We start from the raw sequence: 21,503 nt of genomic DNA, 5'->3' as shown, positions 1-21,503 counted from the left end.
TACTCAGCTGTGACCGAGACAAGTGTAAGTAAACTCATGCTACGTGACTCAAGTCAGTTTTGAGTGTTGACAAACGATCTTACTTTCTCTCTGTGATTTCCTTGCAACAAGGAAGAAATATATAGCATTTCATAAAAATTCTATAATTTTTTGCACGTGTTAACCGTTATTTAATTCATAGCAATGCCTACTACACGTGTTTTCTTAAAATGGCTGATCTCATACAAATGAAACCATAAAAATTCTGTAGAATAAAACTGAAATACATCAGAAAGACCGAATACAAATCTTATAACGATTTATCTTTGGAAAGTCTCATGTTTCATCATTTACGTTTTGTTCATCAATAGATAGTTTTGTTTATTTATATAGGGTAACAAAAATGGTGGAAACCCTCCTTCCAAGTAAGAAATGTTACTTGCATTAATTCATGTTTTTCGATAGCAGTGTTATCACTTTTAATCTACATATGCTGAAAGTAATACAATGAGCTCTTGTTTACACAAGCGGAACCTGGTACAAACACGTGACTGCACTACCGGAAATGTAGATCAGGAAGACAGAGTCAAGTGTCCAGTCAACCACAGAAGCGAGAGTTATCGTTGGCAGACTGCCAAGAAGAGTCAATTCATGTTGAAGGGGAGAAAGGAATAAAACGATGTACGAATTGGTCACCAACACGCGAAATCACGTGCTCCATACGTAAAATTTTCCAACTGCTATACAAGCAAAATAATTACCACTTTAAAAACTACCATGATTATAAAAGAGAAGTTGATTTTCCGAATAAACACTCATCCCACAATACGGATTGATTACCCTATTATCGGAATGGATTCTCCTTCTTTTGACATGCGCACAAGTGTCGAAGGGTCTCGTATCTGTGGGCGTACTACAGAGGTTATTATCACTATCCTCTTAATATTATCGTATCATTTTAGTAAGCATATTCCGAATTAAGAAAAACTAACACTTCAATGCAAAATAAATAAATAAATAAAACATTTCCCCATCTGTAATTCTCATTTAATGAGAAACTAAATACATTTTTAATGAGAAACTAAACCAGACAACTATCGTATTTTTGCTGTAAAACCAGACTTCCTTCAATCAATTTTCTTGTATATATTATTGATTTACATGTAGTATAGTGTAATATAGTGAAGAACTCAGAAATCAGTCAGGAAGTTTTTAAACTTTTTTTTATTTTAAATTTGTACATTGTGCAATCTTAAACTTTTGTACATCTTTTAACGAGGAGCATACAATAGGTAAACTTCGATGGATATATCGCACTCACCAAGAATATTCTCCTAAATTCTTTTGTTCCTTTGATTAGAAATTTATCAATTAAATATTCCAAGTGGTCTCTATGTATCAGAGCATGATTAATATAATTCAACAGAGAAAACTTATGTACTTAATTTAATTTTGTTGCTTATTCATAATTAATTCTTCGCATAATCTTTACAACCATTTTTGGATAAAATTCCTAGGGGGAAAAATGCAGTAATTATGACAGTAAATATAGTATATCCATTGGTGACTTTTGGACAAAGTAATGTTGTTTACTTTCTGTGCAAAACTCAATGGTATATCACACAGCCGCCAAAATGGGATACAAACAACAGGAATATGAAGAGAAAGTAGGACTTTCATGATTTCTACTTTTGATTAGAGAATATGACACAATCATTCAATTGCAGGTCGCTGTTAGATGAGGAATGACCTATGTATTCCGATAGTCGATATCTTTACATAACCAGCCTGATTGTCATAAATAAATATTTGTTCAAGAAATTAGACTAGTCTTAATGCACTTCGGCTCTCTTCTTATTAGCATTACTGTTTAATGATAAAACTTTTCTTTTTGAACTTTGTTCAACTTATGAGGAATTTCCTAGTCTTTCAAACTGTGTAATTCGAAAACAGATCTTGGTACAACTTACAATATCATTCATATTTTGTACTGAAATGGACTCTGCAGTTGCAAAGAGCAATCTACTCTTGTATTCATCACTGTTGGAAATTAAATAGGATGTGCGTACCAGACAATAGATAGAAATGAATGAGTTTAATCATTCCCAATTTGTTATCTGAACTCAATACACAAGATATCAATGAAGCATTTCGGAGTTTCAGTTATTAATTATGTCTTATGTATTCACACCATATATATATATATATATATATATATATATATATATATATATATATATATATATATATATAATGGCCTGGAGTTGTTGCTCCCAGTATAGTTTCGGGACAGTCGTTGTAGATACACACCAACGCATGAATTAATTCTGGATAGTGCAATATGTCATACACTGAGACATGGCTTGAGGGATATTATGTAGTAAAGCTTCACTGGCGTCCACAGATACGATTTCGACTCAAAAACGAGCTATGGAACTAACTGGAACATTGTTGGCCAAACTAATGCATTCAACAATGTCACAGACTTCTAGTCATGATGACAGAAAAAAAAGCATTCGAAAGGTCCAAATTAGTTTCATTTTATCATGAACTAGTGTCTAAAATGGTGGAGTGTGATCAAAGTCAAAGAAGAGTCCATACATATTTGTTTTAAACTTCGGCAGAAGATTTCTTAAGCTTCGTTATAATTTATTCCAACCTGCTTTGACTACCATTTAAAATTCTGGAGACGCGAAATAAAAATATTCAATGCTTCATTACAGTAGTGACTGGAGATCAACTTCAATCTACAATCACTGCCTCTTTTTATGTACACTGTCCAGAATGAAATCCATTGAAGTTAAAATAGGACCACGTGCCGAAGACGAAATTTATCGCCAATCACAAAGCTGAGTAGTGGACCAGTCATTCACACACCAATATGAATTAAAGTTGAAAATAAAATTTTCAAATAAGCCTTTGGAATTAAGATCTAAAGCAACCAAGGAAATAAGGATCTTTATAAGGATTTTTCAACTGAAGGTGAGTTAACGTCTTTTTCATATAGAGACAGCAGGATATTTTCCTCCGTAAACTCGTTTTTTTTGTTTCGTTTTTTTCATGCTGCAAAACAAGCAAACGGGACAAAAGAACGTATGTAGTTAACAGACATAATACACTAGCCTTAACTGTTCCAGCAACTCCAAATAGCTATGAGGATTATGGATGTTAAATGTGTATTTTCCGGCCAATGTGTCTTTTTCTGCTTTAATTAGCAGGCTACATGAACTAGTTATAAACTAGTGACATCATTATAAACTGATAAGAACAGCTAAATCCTCGAACCGTGCCAGAAAACGAAAATGGACCAATTTAAATAAAATAAAACACCTTCAATTATTAATAACTGAAACTCCGACTTTGTTACCAACGATGAATTTTTACACAACTATGTAGTGGCTGAAATCGTAAAAATCTGTCGAAATCAATGCAAAACACCTCTTACTTATTTAACCAATCGTTACAGTCAATTAACATAAAACAACCTTCGGATCCTGTAACTCTTCACGCATCAATGGTTCAGGAGTGTTGGCTGGTGTGGAGGCTTCGTGGAAACCGTGTACAAACAAAACGCAGCTTTCCCTATTCGCTCTATTGAACAGCGAAAATGATGAATTATTTGCAAACGATGGTATTACGAAGGCTCGTTTAAGTGAAGGTAATGTCTGGTACCAGCTATGTCCTAACACAAATGTCACCAAACGACGCCAAACTGTTGAAGAACGCACAGCGCCGAGCCGACGTGAAAACTCTGTTGTCAATCGATGCGCGTGATGTCACATAGTGAAAGTTCTCGTTTGGTTTTCCGGACAGTTGTTACGAGTGGAATTAAAGCGAGGTTTACGCCACCAGTTGGTTAGAGTGGAATTTCCGGCACTGTTCCTTCTCGGGTTTTGAGTTTTTCCATTAACTGTAAGGAACATGGGGTTGTTACGCCTTTGTTCTTTCACCTGAATTACCTGCAAAATGAAAGAATACATATGTTAAATTTTATTTATTTATATTTAATTTGGGTGCTGCAAAGCTCTAAATTTACTAAGTGTTTTTTTTTTTCAATTTTAATGTGCATTTCCTCTTCCCCCCCCCCCCAAAAAAAAGAGGGTCAGGTCTATTATATATTATACCGTGGACGGCTTAAAGTTTTTTTCAAGCCACTTCACACTAGAAAAGTAAAGTTCAAAAAAATAGCCTATCCAACCGGCTAATCAGGCCATATGACTCGCAAAAAATAACTGGTCATTAAGAAGAAACAACGTGTATTAAATATATATTTAATGTTTCAATTTTTTGGGATCTGAAAATTTATATTTAATAGATTTATTTTGCCTGCTATATAAGTCTATATCAAGTGATCCCTGATCCCACAGAGAACACATATATCAAGTAATCCCTGATTCCACAGAGAACATATGTAGGTCCTTAAGTCCTTAAAAGGACTGGCTTAAAGGGGCGAAGCAAGAATGCTTTCATATTCCCCGTTATCTGTAGAGGACAGTGTAAGGATAAGGTGTTATTCAGCTATATAAAGCTCTGATCATGGCAGGAAGGTAACAGCAATAGCCGAGCCTCAGTTAGAACTTCATTGGCTACTAACTATTATAATAACGGAATTAACTCACTTAAATTATTCTTTATTCGTAGAATTTTCACCTGAGTATCACAGGCATCATCAGTACAGGTACAAGGCTAATTAAACAATAACTGTCATATTCACAAAGCGCCACCTAAGTAGCTAAGGTTAAATTTCCTAAATTTATTTAATTATTATTATTTTTTATTTTTTTTTATTTTTTTTTAAATTATTTAAATTTAATTATTTAGTTATTTAATTATTAAATAATAAATATTTAATTATAATAATTAAAAAAAAAGTTTATATATGTGTGTGTGTGTGTGTGTACAATTATATGTTACGAAAGATTTGCTGCTTTATAAAGTACTATCTCCCACAAGGGGGGGAAAGACGTAGACCATCGGATCTGTTTAGGTTAGGGAGTGAAGTAATATTTCACATGTTTCTTTGTATAGCCGTTCCATTAGGAACCGACTTTTGTCTTGTTCCACTTAACTCTATGTCTGGTGTTGATGGCATGTTCTGCAATTCCAGACTGTTCGGGTTCAAGGTACTGGATGTACGGCTGGTGTTCTTCTAACCGGACCTCAGCAGATCATCCTGTTTGTCCGAAATATGACAATCCACACGAACGGGGAATCTGGTAGACACCTGGATAGCTGAGATGTGGGAACTTGTCCTTTGGAGACATTAGGAATGTGGATATTTTTCTGATGGGTCGAAAAGTCATACAGATATTTATTGGTTTTAGCACCTTTCTAGACCTCTTGATTCTTCGCCAACCAGATGGTTATCTATAATTCACAGGCTATAGGAAAGAGACTCATACAGGCCAGTACATCCACGCTGAATCGCATCAGCATCCAAGCCAAAAGGCAGGTACTATAAAAACACTAGTTCATAGAGCCAACTCCTTTTGTTCTTCAGAAGAACTTTTACAAAAAGAATTGATGATGATGAACAGCCTATTTTTCTACCCACTGTAGGGTGAAAACCTCTCCCATTGCAGGAGGTTTTGGGTCTACTACTCCCATGGTGACCCAGTCCATATTGGGAGAGTATATCTATACTTGGGTGAAGGAACGTATGAAGGTGGAAGACAATGACAAACATCCATGCCTATGAGGGATTCGAACCAGCAGCCTATTGGCTGGAGAGCGGATACGCTAACCACTCGGCCAACAAGGCCGGCATACATAAAGAATTACAGTATATTAATTCCTCCTTCATATCCAATGGCTATAAGAAGTCCTTCATAAAAAGAGCTTTAAGTAGTCGTGCTCCAGCATCCTCTTCAAGTACAGAAGGACCTACACGTATACCTATCCCCTATGTACATGGGGTTAGTGAACGCATAGCTAAGGTGCTAAAACCACTAAATATCTGTGTGGCTTTTCGACATATCAGAAAAATCTCCACATTCCTAATGTCTCCAAAAGGCAAGCTCCCACATCTCAGCTATCCAGGTATCTACCAGATTCCCTGCTCACGTGGATTATCATATTTCGGACAAACAGTAAGATCTGCTGAGGTCCGGTTAGAAGAACATCAGTCGTACATCCAGTACCTTGAACCCGAACAGCCTGGAATTGCAGAACATGCCATCAGCACCAGACATAGACTTAAGTGGAACAAGACAAAAGTAATTCACAAAAGTCGGTTCCTAATGGAACGGCTATACAAAGAAACATGTGAAACATTACTTCACTCCCCTAACCTAAACAGATCAGATGGTCTAAGTCTTTCCCTCTTGTGGGAGATAGTACTTTATAAAGCCGCAAATCTTTCCTAACATATAATTGTTAGGTTAGGTTATTTTTTTTTAATTGTTTTTTTTTTGTTGGTTTTTCCTGAAATGAGTCTATTATTGTTTGGCAGAAGTGGAATAATTGATGTGTTGTCGAATGACGGGTTCTATAGGCAGTTTGGTAGTAGTTGATTTTCTTATTTTTTGTCAGCCAGTGCATAAGCCTGGAGTGTATGATTCTTTCAGTAATTTTACAAAGTATGCTAGTTAATGTAATAGGTCTATAATTTGGACTTTCTGCAGCATTTCTGTCAGGTTTCAAGATGAGTACAATAACTGATTTTTTCCATTCTTGGAAGTTTGCCTGTCCAGAAGTTGTTCTTTGGCATTTTTGCCAGCCAAGGTGTTTGACTATATGACCAAAGATAAGATCATTACCAGGAGGTTTATTAGGTGCAGTTTTCTCGATTGATGAATTTAGTTCACTTAGTGTAAATTTTTCGGAGAAGATGTCATTAGTTTGGTATGTTCTTGCTTGTTTTAGTATTTTACTTGTGAGTTTATTGAGGGTTTTGTCCTTCTGTTATACTGAAGTTTGAAGTTGTTTGAATAGGTTTTTGCCAGTGTGTTTGCAATTTCTTGATCTGTAATAGCTTGTTTCCCAGCATTTATGATGAAGTTTGTTTTCTGTCGGTTCTCTTTTTTGATATTGTTGTCTAAGATTCTAATAATGTTCCAGTGTTGGCTGTCTTTTCTTGGATCCAGGTTACTGCAAAGCTCCGCCCATTTCTCTTGTTTGCACTTCCAAGTTTCCTGCTCTATTTTGTGTATGTCCATTAATTTCTTTCTGTGTTCATCAGTTTTATTAATTCTGAATTGTTCATTGATAGTGTCTCTTTCTGTAATCATTGAATCAATACTGTGATATTTCCAGTATGGTATCGGGTATTTTTTGGCTTGCCTCTTGGTATTGTTGCTTTGGCAGCTTTACTGATGTGTGAAGTAAGGATTTGTAATTTCCTGTCGAGGTTTCCAGAGACAGATTCATCTTTACAGAGGCTCTCTAAGGTTGGAGTAAACCTTGTCCAGTAGGCTTTTCTGAAGTTCCATGTCCTTTTGATTTGCTGTTCATGATTAATCTTGAAGTTTAGTGTTGTTATTATGGGTCTGTGGTCACTGATGGCATTTCCCAATTGTGCACTTGATGCAATGCTATAATTAATAGCTGTGATGTCAATAGCAGATTCAGTTCCCGTAGTTTTAGAGAGATAGGTGCTCTGTCCATTGTTAATTGTTGTGAGTTTCAAATCTGTAAAGAGGTCTTCCAATTGTTGACCTTTATGGTCTAAATTGGGGTAGCCCCAGTTGGGCTTTTTGCATTTAGGTCACCAAGTATAATGGTTGCATCAGTTGGAGATTCGCTTAGCTTTTCAATGATGTCTGTATCAATATTTGTATTATCAGAATGGTAGACGTTTGTGATTGAAATAGAATGGTTTGGTAGATGTATTTCAACAGCTTGGGCTTCCGTCGAACTATTATTATATAAATATTGATTTAGGGTGATTTCTTTGAATTTGATTTCTGGGGTCTTCAAAAGGATAGCAAGCCCACAATCTGCTCTTTCCTTCCTAAGAACTGTGTATCCTTTGATGCTGAAGTTCAGATTTTTGTTTAGTTTTGTTTCTTGTAGACAAGCTATATGGATATTGTTTTTGTAATGCATGTATTTAAGTTCATCCATTTTTCTCTGAGTACTGTTGATATTGAGTTGCAAAATGTTAATATGAGTCCTCGTAGCATATTTATCATCAGGAGCCCGGACTGCAGCCCCAAACGCGTCGGCTGCCCCGGACGCAGTAGCATTGGTTGATAACTTTTTATGACTCTTCCTTAGAAAATGGATGCCGTTGCCACGTTAGTCACCTTGAAATCGGACCATAGGAAATTTGGTCAAGAGCTTCAAGGGTCCAGGGGGTCCGCGAGGAGGTGTGGTAGGACTTCTCCCCCCCTTTTTATTTTCATTAAAAGCGTCGATAAAACAAATGAAATTCTTATTGTCTTCGACTTTTGATGGGATGAGGTTATATCTTGAACAGAAATTGTTGATGGTATGATTTATAGATCACACAAAAGCAGTGGCTACGTGTTTTTATTTTAATTTAATTTTTATACCAGAAAATTCCCTCTACAGAGCAGTGCAATGTGGAAATTAGAAATGAATCTATCTGCAAGTATTTCTGTGTACATGGCATTAGCATAAATAATGCTTCAACAACATTCGTTACATTTCTATGATGACGTATTTGTTTTATCGTTAGCATTTGTTTAGTAACATAATGAAGCAGTTATTATTAATTGCCTTAATAATAGGGTTGTTGGAAGAAAGACTATATTATTGTTTGATTATTTTCGCTTCGCATAACTGAACTTTGCAAATTACTGAATAATTATTTTTTATGACTTCCGCCAATATCTTAAAAGATCTTACTACAGCAATCCCTCGATTAGTGCGGCTAATGGGTTCCTTAAAACAGGCGCATTAATCGAAAACGCACTAATCGAATATAGTACCCTATGGGATAATATATAATTCGTTCCTCAGATTTCATTTTTGACCCTTATTTTTTTTTATAAAAGAATTATGGTATGTCTCGGGGCCTAGTTAAAGGAAAGCCGTGCAGCTGAAAGACGATAAAACATTCAGAATATAAATTTATTATTCTGCTCTTCTTAACAAAGAATTGAACTAACATAGTTTGGCGGCATTTTGTTTCTTTTTTTTCATACAACTGATGGTATGGCCCTATTGCCTCTTCTGCAAATTTTACTGGTTCTCTCTTCACCAGGATCAGTCTTTAAGCATTGCTATGCTTAAAAACTTCGATTGTACGAAAACTATTTTCAAATTGTTTCTGTGAAACCTCTGGGCTTGTCAGTGATTAAATTTTCTTCATATTCTTCGGGATCTTCCCGCTGTGCATCTAAATTTAGCAGATCGGAAAGCCTCTAAAATCATTTGTACAATGTGGAAGAATGTGCTTCCAAACGGCTCGCATATTGCTAGCAGTAATTTTATTCGACTTTGCGACTTTATAACCAGGCTGAGATTTCTTTGATTTGGCTAGAAAAGTTTTGGAAGGCATTCACTTCCAAAAAAAAAAAAAAAAAAAAGACCGGTTTCATCGACATTAAATATTTGTTGATCACAATAGTCCCCTTCTTACACAATTTTCTTCAAAACTCTGGATATCTCTCTTTTTAGGCTATTTCTCTTTTTGAAACGCTCAAATCACCAGCACTAACGTGGAATTCCTCTTCTTTTCCATCATTGATAGCCCTTTCTTTCCCGGTTACAAAGAGACTTTTGATTTAATAAGGCCAGTGTTTAGCGGGATCCGTTTTTGGTTACAATCTTCGATATCCATGTAAAAAGAAATCTCTCTAATTCAATCATTACAATACTTTGATTTCGAGTGCATGCATGATGAACTTGAAGCAGCCTTACCCTTTCTCTATGTATTCAGCAGTTGATTCATCCATTTTTGTGTTCTTGTCCTATCTTTGCTCTGGACTCGCCTTGTTCATTTTTTATTATTTCAAGTTTTTCTTCCGATCAGATTACTTTTCGAATCATTTCACACCTCTATTTTTTGCTCACTAATTCTTTTACTCCTGATTAAAGGTTAGGAAAATAATTTAAAATAAAAAAGTAAAGAAAACAATTGCACGAGATATGATCAGCAAAATGCTATGTAAAGCACACGACATTAATTTTGGCGGTAAATTTGGAACATAGTGTACATAGAAATAGTGTAGTATGCCATTAAAAAATAACTTTGTAAAATGTTTCAAATCGGTAACTAATTTATTTCAGCGAGTGATTTTTTAAAATAGTTAGCCATAAAAAGTGTATAGATCGAAAATTTTTAAAATCGGTAACATTTATTTTTAAGAAGTATATAGGCGCACTAATCGAATTTGGGTATCAAAAAAAAAAAAAAAATGACGCACTAATCGAAAACGCACTAATCGGGGGCGCATTAATCGAGGAATTGCTGTACTAGAAATTAAGTGGATGATGAAGGAGAAATGTTATCATCAACCAGTTTAGGTATCGATACTGAACTTCTTCTTGGGAGTTTATTCATTTATTTATTTACCTCAACTCAGAAAGGCATCCTTTAAGTAGAAGATTTTAAACCCATTCTTATTTGAGTTTTTAGAATATGCTGAGAATTCTTTCATTCATACTATTTTTCTTGACACTGTTCGTCCCTATCTTATAAACATAGGTTTCTTAGAGGATTTCTGACAAACTACATCTACTTTTAAAAGAAATACCAACTTTCTCCTTTCTCTTTTTTTATCTATCCATTTCCTTTCTATCTGGCCATTCAACCCATACTGTGCATATAGGTTTTTAACCTTTCATGGGCGAGGTTGCAATATATAAACAATGTAAAAAAAAAAAAAAAAAGAAGCTTGGTACAATGTTTTTCACTTTTATGAGATGCAGCCAAGCATGTTGTAATAAAAAGTTTGGTTACTAACCTCATGTAGCAAGCAAACAAACATCTTATTATATTATCTCATTGATTTTGGAATACAGCTTGTTTTATCTTCGTTGAACTTTAATAGAGTTGACAAAACAGCACAAAGAAACAAATTAAACACAGGCTTACTGGCTACGATATTACGATGCATCATTGGGGATACAATATCAGAATTGTAAATGACGCAAGCGGAAGATAGACTGTAAGCATGTAAGTCCTAAGAGTGGCATTCTCCCTCTGTGGCCCCAAGGTAAGCGGCGTTTGCTGTTGGGCAGGGGATTTAAGAATTACTGTTATACAAACCTTGGTAAAGTTTATGCAACAATATTTATTAAGACTTAGTTTTTTTGTTTTTTTTTTAATCCACTGCTCGTTCAAAAAAAGAGGTCTGTCATGTTTGCCTTTGCTTTTGTGTAGCATAGCAATCTTTTCTATTTGATACTGTGCAAGGTTCAAGCCATGATCAGCTAGAACTAACTGACTGTAATTGTGGCGGAGGATATATTTCTTGTATTTTTCAAGACGGATGTTATCAGTTCTTCTATTCGACCATAATAGGATAAGTTGCAAGAACAAGAAATCTTGTATAGATCTGGAAGTGAGGGGGTTCATTTTTAGCAGAGTGGATGAGGGCCGTTAACTTTAGAGTTGAAATCAATACAGAGATTACAAATCCTTTTTTCAGATGTGCCCGGATATAGAAAATAGTAATGATATTACGGTAATCTCTATTTTAACAGATATGTGAGGTGCATGGAGGAAAAAAGTAAGCTGTCAGTTTTATTGGTTTTGTAGCCATTGGATAGGAAGGTGCGACGAATAAAGATGAATTCAGATGAAAGCGGACTGGTTGGGACAGAGGTTGGTGGCTCTGTTAATTAGGGTGCAGCACCATTCTATATGACCAACTTCCAAATTCAAATGATTACATAGGTTTTTATGATCTAAGAAGAGGGGGGGGGGATCAAAATGTGAAATATTCTGTTTTGTAGGATGACTAACGTGCATTTACTTTATTATATAGAATTTGCAACAGCATTCTTTGGCAAGGTAAAACAGATAGGGACAAATTAATATATAGCAAATCTTATTATTTAAATTATTGTGGAGGAATCCATTTGCAGCACATCCCTACAAACATCTTGCTTCATCATATCGAAAAATACTCAATGGGAATAAGTAACTGAGTAGTCAATCCTTCAAGTCAATATCATGTTCTTGTAAATATTTCTAGATGGCACAATCCCTACGGAGTGTCGTTATTCTTATGGAAGTATCCATCACATGCAAGGTAACTGGTCAGCACTAATGGACATACTTACTTGAGTAAGCAAAGAAGTTCGAGTATGCAGCACCATTCTGTCATTGTATTGCTGTATCAAGGACATAACGAATGCGAGGAATCCGTATGATCAACCGACACTGTTCTGCATTGTTCTGACGAGAATGACGGATCAATGTCTTCGCGCTGTTGTCACTACTATGTGCTTCATGGTGTTATCATATTGTATCTTCATTATAGACTGAAGACACCGTTCATCAGTCTACATAAAATAACAGGAAGTAGAATTCGGCACTCTGTGCGATGTTTCTTCTGTCCACAAATGTCCAACGCTATTCCTTCGCTCACCTTGGTCGTAGCTGCTTATTTTTGTTGGATAGCTGCAGTGTCCTCAATGGTCACTGCTGTAATGTCCTGGCGGTTAGCCTAGTGGCTTTGCGCTTCGCAACCATACGCCTGGGGAAGGAGTTCTGGGTTCGATTCCCGTCGCCGACGTGAGGAGCTTAAGGATCTTCCTCAGCCATAGCCAAGTTAGCCGGTCTTGGGCGTGGACAGCAGGTTTTTTTCCCCAGTTTATCTGGGGTTTTTCATCTCGCGAGCAGGCAAATCGGCCCCGTGAACACACACGGATCTACAGCCATTAATACTCAACTCCCCATGAGGGGGCTCAACTCGCCCCAATAGGGACGGGGGAGAAAAGGGAGGAATCTCCATATGAATAAATAAATAAAACTGCTGGAATAGCCCATTTGGAACAGTGACACATGATGCTCTAGAATACACTTCCGGTTTATACTATGCCAACCGTAGCACATCCGTCGTCTGCCTGTAACATCGATCCGAACTTTCCAGAGTTTAACAAAGACACTACAGGACGTGGCCATCTTAAAAAGAAGGCCACAGTTTCCTAGGAACTCTTACTAGCCCGTCTGACAGCCACTCTCATTCTATTCCATTCAAAACCATGCAGATCACGACTTTTCCTGTTATCACATATTCTTCAACGCAGATACAAATGCCGTTCCCTGAGGAAATATAATTTTTGTTGAAGAAGAAGAAGAAGAAGGAACTTAATCCAGTTAATTGTGCGTATTCTCTGGATGGTTTGATGGGGGGAGGGGGGGAGCTGTTTTTTTTTTATATTTTTTTTTATACATTTTTTAGTGTCCACGATGAGGTTTGCATCCAGGTCTTTCTAACTACATAACATCATTGTTATCGACTGCGCTATTCAGGCTCTTGTTGAGTATATATAATCTAATATACATGTAAGGCAATATCGTGTTCCATATTTATTACTATAACTGTGTCTGAGCATTAACTGCGTAGTGGTCAAGCAACGCAAGTAGCACTTTAAAATTAAAATTTTTTTAATGTATTTAATTATTATTCATTATTTAATATGGCTTGTGATTCAATAAAGATTCTCAACCCCTGTTCAGAAATAATGATAATACTGAGAAAAAATTTTTCTATTATTTTTATCAGTTATCGATTTAATCACATTTTAATTTAATTAATTTTTTTTATCCTAATGGATATATATAAAGGAGCAATTACTCACATTTTAATGTATACTTCTGTCAAGAAATATACGATAAAATCTTATATTCTTAAATAAATTGAGATGCTGAATATTTATAATTTAGATTAATTCCTACATATCGGGGGTGGGGGGGAACATTCCTCAAAGAGCAGTGGTTGGATTCCCGATCGTATTTTCATAGACAGCTGATGATTTCAGTCGAACTCAAGAATCTCTTGTCAAGAAAAAAAAAATCCCTTCGTGTCGACGAAAACGTCTCCCTGTGATATTTAGGAGCAATTTTTTTTTTTTTTTTTACTCCCAAATATCACAGATTTAAACGAATTTCGAGTTAATGCAGATTCATGTGAATAGAAAGGTATTCTAAACTTGCAGATGTAACTTGTTTTTAGTGAAGACGAATAAAGGATAAAAATATTTGTCTAACACAAAAAATAGGATTTGCAAAGGATCGATATAAAGGTAATCGGATTACGTTATTTTTTTCAAGTACATTTCATACAAGACTACGAAAACCAAAGAAATTATAAAATAGCTGAAAATAAATAAAAAAAATCTAATAGGACGCGAGTAACATTTTTTAAAGACAGTTTCAACTATGAAGATGGAAGAGGAGAACTTTTCTCATCTGCATGAGATTAACACTGATGATAGCTGTGAACTAGCTACTAATCTCACCAAACCATCCTAAACAATAAATAATATAATAATTGCTTCAATTTTATTTTTAAATGGTGTATTTTGTTTAATTACGTAATTATTTAATAAATGAAACTTTTAAATAAAAATTTTAATAATAAAAAGTCGACAATAAAGAATAAAATACGATGATAGCTGTTAACTAGCTACTAATAGTCCTTATAAGGACTGGCTTAAAGGGGTGAAGCAAGAATGCTTTTCATCCTCCGCATTATCTGTAGAGGACAGTGTAGGTATAAGGTGTTATTGAGCTATTAAGGTTCTGATCATGGCAAGAGGGTAACAGCAATAGCCGAGCCTCAGTTAGAACTTCATTGGCTACAGCATTGCCATCCATTACCCACCAAGGGTATATATCTCACCCAACTAATCTCACTAATCTCATCCAATAATAAATAATTGCCTGAATTTTATTTTAAATGGTGTATCTGTTTAATTATGTAATTATTTAATAAATGAAACTTTTAAATAAAAATTTTAATAATAAAAAAGTAATTGAAGATTAAATAGTTTTGTATAGAAAATCTTAGAAAATATTTAAATATTCATTTCCGTTGATAATATTACTACTATCGTAAAATAATTTTGAGTCACGTGATTTCTAAGTGCCAATCATCGAAATGCCATCGTGCATGTCATATTGGACACATTTCATTTTATTTTTATTTTTAAATTTAAAAAGTAACTTATCAAGTCGTAGAGTAATAATGTTCAAATATTTATGAATTTATTTTTATTTTTATTATAAAAAAAGCATTTTTTCAATTAATGCGTAATTTTTACGTAACGTTTTTTAGAAGTAGCAGAAGATTTATTAGAATAAAACTTTTGTTTCTAATTGAAGATTTTTTTTTTTTTTTTGGTAAAGATATACAACAATGATATCATGTATTCATTTTGTTCGTGTTTATGCTCATAAAAGTCAACTTATTCAAGAGTCGATGTTCACAAGCAAAATATTTAAAAAAAAAAAAAAAAACTGTGAAAAGTTTTTTCTTTTATCTGTTAAAGAGAAACTATATAACATGCTACAACAGTATCTACTTCTTGTGACCTAGTTTTCTTAGATCATCGCTTGCTGATAAGAAATAAAAAAATAAATAATAAATAAAATAAAATAAATGATACATTTAAAGTTCTTACTTGACGAAGAAAGTCTTGAAATGCTGTTCGAACATTATCAGCTTCTCTTGCTGCTGAACATTCATGGAATGTGCACCGTGGATATATAAGTCCAACACAATGACCTTCTTTTGTGTTTACCGCCCTTGAAAATTAATATAAAATATTTGTTAAATGTGCTATTTAAATATTATTTCAATTGTCATTTGTTTTTCTTCACACAAACATCAGTATTCCAAATTAATCATTTCATGTCAGATTTCACAGAGGAAATTTGCGTGTTTTTTTTTTTTTTTGTATACTAAAGTAGAATTTATTATCATAGAATAAGCAACGGAAATAATTACTGAGTTCAGAAACATAACAGCTAAAAAATGAGCTACACCGATTATATTTTATATTACAATAAAAGATAAGAAATGATATATTACATTAAAATATAGCAATAGTCAACATAAATATAATGATCTCATCTCAGAGCAAGAAGAATGATGAAAGCTCGAATTTCGAATTAGGCTTACAATGCATGTGTTACAAATACGCTAGTTACAGACCCGATGTCTACAACTAGCGCATTTGTAACACATGCATTGTAAGCTTAAATTTCAAGACTTTTATTCAATTTTTATTTTTTTTTCAAGACTTTTCTGAAATAAAATAGCCATCGTTATTAACGTAAACTCACTTTAGAAGAATAATTTCTGTAAGAATAATAGCAATTTCAATAACAGCAAGCAATAAAAGGAAAATAAATAAATTATAATGGATGCTACTATGAGTTTTTTTAGCGAGTTTACACAACTGCGAAAAGAGAGAAATGAATTTTAAAAAAATGCTAAATACTAATAAAGCAATTTTTTAAAAAGATATAAATTCGCTTGAAATGTTTCTATGCAATAAAAAAAATAGTAGGAGCTCTTTCGAAGTTAATTCGTGATGATATCTCAATGTTTATATCGAAATTAGTCCTCGACTGACGACCACTCGTAAGTCGAATACGTCGACAGGAAATTAATAACAAAAAATAACCTGTTAATTTAATTATAAGCAAATCTTGATTAAAAGCATTTTAAAATTAACATGATGTTAATTTTCACATGTGACATACGGACCGGAAATTTTGTCCGTTAAATCAAGGGTTTACTGTATAGTCAAATCTACAGTATTAGTCTGTTATAACATATATTTTCTCATTCCAGACCCACTCTATTATACTGGATTTCCTAATAATGGATTTCTAAGTAATTTCATATTAATCAAAACGTGAGCAGTTAGCAAACAATAATTGGACAGATAACTTACTTGAAAAGAGATAAGTAACCCATTCTGATTATTTTCTTTGTCAGAATAATTTTACCAGCAAATAGAAGGGATTATAGCAAATTCTCTATCCTACGCTGACTAATTATTTCATGAGGCGTTTTGAATAAAGTGTCCTCCATAATATTAATTATGGAGACATAATTGTATACATATGCGGACTACATATATAGTTGTATACATATGTCGATAAAATCATTCTCAATCTTTCTGGGGGGGGGGGGAAGTCGCTATACCAAAGCTCAGTCTCACCATTCTTATTCTTGTCAAAAATCTGGCACTATTAGAACCCGAATTCATGGAATTTGGTCTTTGTGCTTCAAAAATTACAACATACATAATCTGCCTTCTTGTGTAATGGTTTCAGCGAATCCTTCATCAATAAAACCATAAAGAACTAGGCATCCTCATCCTCTTCTATTCCAACCCTCGTATAGTCATCATTTATATGTGAATTTATTGCAAATATACTTAGGCTTCTTTGTATGCAAGTAACCTTTACCAAGATTTTCTCATTTCTTAGTTCTGACTAAGGAACAAACTTCCCCAGTTAGCTTTTTATCGTCGTCTAGAGAAACATCGAAAATACATCAAATGGAGAAAAAAAAAAAATATATATATATATATATATTAAAGAGTGACACAAGGGCAAAATCCTTACGGGGGGGGGGGGAAACGGACAAAGAGAGCTGTGAGGCATTGTGACAACCTGCAAAACTTGATAGATCTGATGGATTACGTTTTACACTTTGTAGACAGGATATTAGTATTATCTGAACCTTTATTACTTTTCCGAACCCATGAGCCATATAAGGAAGGCACACATATATAAGTTAAAGTTGTAATATTCATTGACATTTAAATCAGTGTATCAAAGTAGTAACTAAATTTCTTTTCTTTTTCTTTTTTAAACACGTGTTAGAATTAATCTTGGACTCAAAGTTACTAGCACAAACCAACTATCGGGGCAGTAAACAAATACCGAGGTCGCTCAATCGGTATCTACGATTTCTTTCTAGTTGACAAGCTTGGATTACAGGGGAAGATACGAGAGAAGGGCTTCTTAACTTATTATATCTCATTATCAAACTAACAGCATTTTTATCAAACCCCTCTTGGAATGCAGAGTTTCATGACATTTGTTATACTGTACAGTACCAAATATCTTCTCTCTCTCTTTTTTTTTCTCTCTTTTAAACAGTATGAATAAATTAAATTTATTCAGTTGACAAAAGAATAAGCTTTGCTTATTCCGAAATATTTAATTTCTTAATGGTAAAGGTTTTCCATTAGGATGCAACTAGTGAAAGTAACGTTCCTGCCTATTTTCATACCAAATTTGTTACAGCAGTTATTCAATTTAATCAAGATCCGGTGGACTTTATAACATCATCTGCGTAAAAAAGAGGTGAGTTTAATATTCAATTTTTTCTATCAGTGAGATAATCTGATTTCACATCAAACTTGGACTTTTTCTGAGCTTAAGTTCTTTGTAAGCCCGAGTAACCCCTTCCGATGTTATTGGTCTACCTTGAAGTGCACATCAGTGTTCAGGGGTACTTATGTTCCAGGCGTTAAAGTCGCCTGTCATCGGAATAGGCTCTCGAATAATGATTAAAAAATTGCTGCAGGATATCTCCCGTGGTCTTGAAAGTTTCACCGTTAACTTGGATTTGCTGAATTGTTTTATCGTCATATGCCCTACCTGTTGTAAATCGCGGCCGAGAGTGTTTCCGCATAACGGAGAAACAACTTAGCGGGGAAATCGAGCTCGGTGACTTTTTTTCGTTGATATGCCTCTAACTCGATTTCCAAGTCTTTAATTAGAGAATCACTGGGAATACCGTTTCTCTGGTTCGTACGGTACCACCCTAATTCTCTGTACAGATCTCTCTTTGTTTTCCTTTGTGTGTAAGTCCTTTCTCTTGAGCAATTCCAAAAGAACTGCCTTACCTCGTTTTTAAATGTGGCCCATGCGTCCCAGTCCTGGTGAGTGTTCTTCCATTTGTCGCATAACAGTCCTCTTCCCTTGGAAACTTCCTCCAAACTTCCCGTTATTCATTTTCTGGAAGTTTGGAGGAAGTTTCCGAGGTCGCTGACACATCCAAGGATGTGTCAGCGACCTCAGATACTTCGATAGTTAACACAACCATTTTATGGTCTGTTATTGAACTGCCAACCGCTATATGCCTTGCTGTAACAACGTGGCTCTAATTGCTGGAAATGTAAACGTGGTCGAGTCTCTTTGAGACTCCTTGCGACCATGTGGTACCGACTGTGCCTGGATTATGGTCCCTTTAGATGTCAATGAGGTTGACATTACCACAGCACTGTTGCAGTTCCCTAGAGCCACCGGTACCAGCATTGTTGTTATTGCCTACCTTGTCATATCGTGCGTCTGCTATACAGTTCCAGTCTTCCCCCGCTATGATATACTGAACCCTGTAAAAATAGGGTGCCAGAGACAAGAACCTACATCGCTGTGGGTATTATTAGGGCACAGATAGTGAGGAAACGGATGGTTCTACCCCCAACCCTCCAGTTTATAGAGACTAGAAGCCCTGCATCTTTTATGCATTGAAAAATCCACCTAGAATCGGCTGACGAACAAGGATTCCCACACCCTTCGCCAGGGCTCTTCAGAACACCAGAAGCCTTGCAAAGGAAAGTTCTGGTAAAGTTTTCAATGTCCCAGAACTGATAAAAATGCGTCTCCTGCAGAAATAGTACATGAACCTGATGAAGTAAAAATAGTCTCCAAACAGCGCTTTGTGCGAAGATAGATCGCAAACCGTTGATATTCAGAGTGGTTACGCGAAAATGGGAATTGTTAGTCATGTTTAAAAAAAAAAAATATTAGTATGGTAACCCCCCCCCCTTTACTATTTCAATTAATGTCTCATGTAAGTGGGTTATGTCCTCATCCCTGTTTATGTGCGGGGGACGTCTTCAAACACTTCTAATCTCTCAGATCGCCCAAACAATGAGCGGCCTGAACGATCATTTAACTCAACGGTGGTCCTGCTCAGTGAGGCTCACCCTATTACTAAGCAGAACCGCTCATATTCCAGGGAAAAGCAACCTCGTTAAATGCTACCCCAACGGACCCAAAATTCCCGGGTACTTAACAGCACTCTCAAGACACTATCAGCCCACATGTTTGAAGCTGAGATAGAGAGAGAGAGAGTTCTTAAATGAGTCTGATAAGACCGTATATCGGTTTCGGAGAGAGTGGACCATTCCACATTGACAGGGATCGACCGAACCTTCCTTGTTGCAAATAAAATACTGTTCCGCCGAATGCACCAGATGTTTCACGGAAGGAGCGAATTATGTTGCGCCCCCCCCCCCCCCCCATTGATTGTGCTCGGAACTGAAGGGGTGTTTCTTTCTTTTTTCTGGATTAGAGGAGATGGACGGATTTTGTAAATGATCACACTTTTCTTCTGCAGACAATGTAACTCTGGTGTGTGTGTGGGGGGGGGGGGGGGAGACAGCTCTTCCTAGTAGGTAGATTGTTTCGGCTGGTTGTCGTTTTGATATATATTTGATATGATTTTATATTTTCTTCTCTGTCGTTTAGTTGTTACTTCCATTTCCTCTATCCCCCCCCCCCACATACACACTTGGGCAGATGATGTTGATAATGTTGCCGGTTCTTCAACTGCTGTGTCAATTTTTGTGGAGGAAGTCTCCGATTCTATTTTACGGGTTTGGTTTTTCCAAGTGACTTTGTAAATTCTGTCCATTTCACCTCCTCAGCATCAGCTGTCTTTGTTGATAGCAATGGATATACAGGAACCGTGTTTGTGTGCTCTGACCTGTCCGCGCTATCTGAATTAGCCGATGGGGGGGAGTTGAAAGTACTTCGATAGTCCCCCACACACACACACACCCACACCAGCCTTTCTGCCGCTGTTCGATACGGACACGTGTTGATCTTGTGGTCTTGTTGCTGACATTTTCTGCAAGGGATATTACAGCGCTCTATAGTGTGTTCAGATTCGTTGCAGTTACGACATTTGGCTCATGCATTCCGCTCCCAGATGATCATAGGAGCCACACCTAAAGCACTGCCTCCTGACACCCGAGTAACTAACCATAACTCTTGCAAAGCCAATTAGTACGAACTTGTGAACAGAGCTCTTCATTTCCATAGTAAAACTAATCTCTTCAGATTTCCACTCAGGTTTATCGTTGTCAGTACCTTTCTTGATATCTTGAACAGTTTCCCGTTTCGAAAAAGATCTTATGAATGACATCGTCGCTGTTCTCAATATGTATTCTAAAAGAAATCTATATTTTAATTGTTCTCAGCAGGCTTCCAATCATGAATGGTGTTATTTTGTTCCCTGCGCATTTAAACCATGCAGTAACTTGTTTTTCGTTTCTACATTCTAGATCCTACTGCCTCACATAAAGCTTGGCATACTACTCTTTTTTCTAGCTTAGGGTCTATTTCAAAGCCTAATATTCTTACCCTATGCAAGAGCGAAGCCATAACTAATTTTAAACTGTTATAAGAAAGAAAAAAAAAAGGGGGGGGGGGGGAGGAAGAAACCACTAGAGTGTATCCCGTAGGACTACCAGTAAAAAATCTTGTATATCCCAAAGTCTACTAGCAAAAGTTAAAAAAAAAATAGCGTACATGAGAAACTAGTACGACCTTATCTCACGAG

At 35.7% G+C, this 21,503-nt stretch overlaps 1 protein-coding gene across 2 annotated transcripts in view; it reads right to left on the bottom strand.

Moving 5' to 3' along the window:
* Positions 1-1,185: 1,185 nt before the first annotated feature.
* The window catches only part of LOC150104899 (ras-related and estrogen-regulated growth inhibitor-like protein), a 91,668-nt gene continuing 71,350 nt past the window's right edge, over positions 1,186-21,503 (bottom strand). For both annotated transcript variants that reach the window (XM_090396044.1, XM_090396045.1), the window contains exons 5-6: positions 15,526-15,649; positions 1,186-3,938 (exon numbers count right to left, since the gene is read on the bottom strand). In XM_090396044.1, coding sequence (XP_090252170.1) covers positions 3,756-3,938; positions 15,526-15,649 — 307 coding nt within the window. In that variant the 3' untranslated portion in view covers positions 1,186-3,755. The remainder of the gene's footprint in view (positions 3,939-15,525; positions 15,650-21,503) is intronic.

Source organism: Typopeltis vanoorti, chromosome 7, assembly GCF_054136105.1.
Source record: "Typopeltis vanoorti isolate ZY-2024b chromosome 7, IOZ_Tvanoo_1.0, whole genome shotgun sequence".
Lineage (NCBI taxonomy): Eukaryota > Metazoa > Arthropoda > Arachnida > Uropygi > Thelyphonidae > Typopeltis > Typopeltis vanoorti.
The sequence above is the reverse complement of the archived record's forward strand: the minus strand, read 5'-3'. Positions and strand labels throughout refer to the sequence as shown.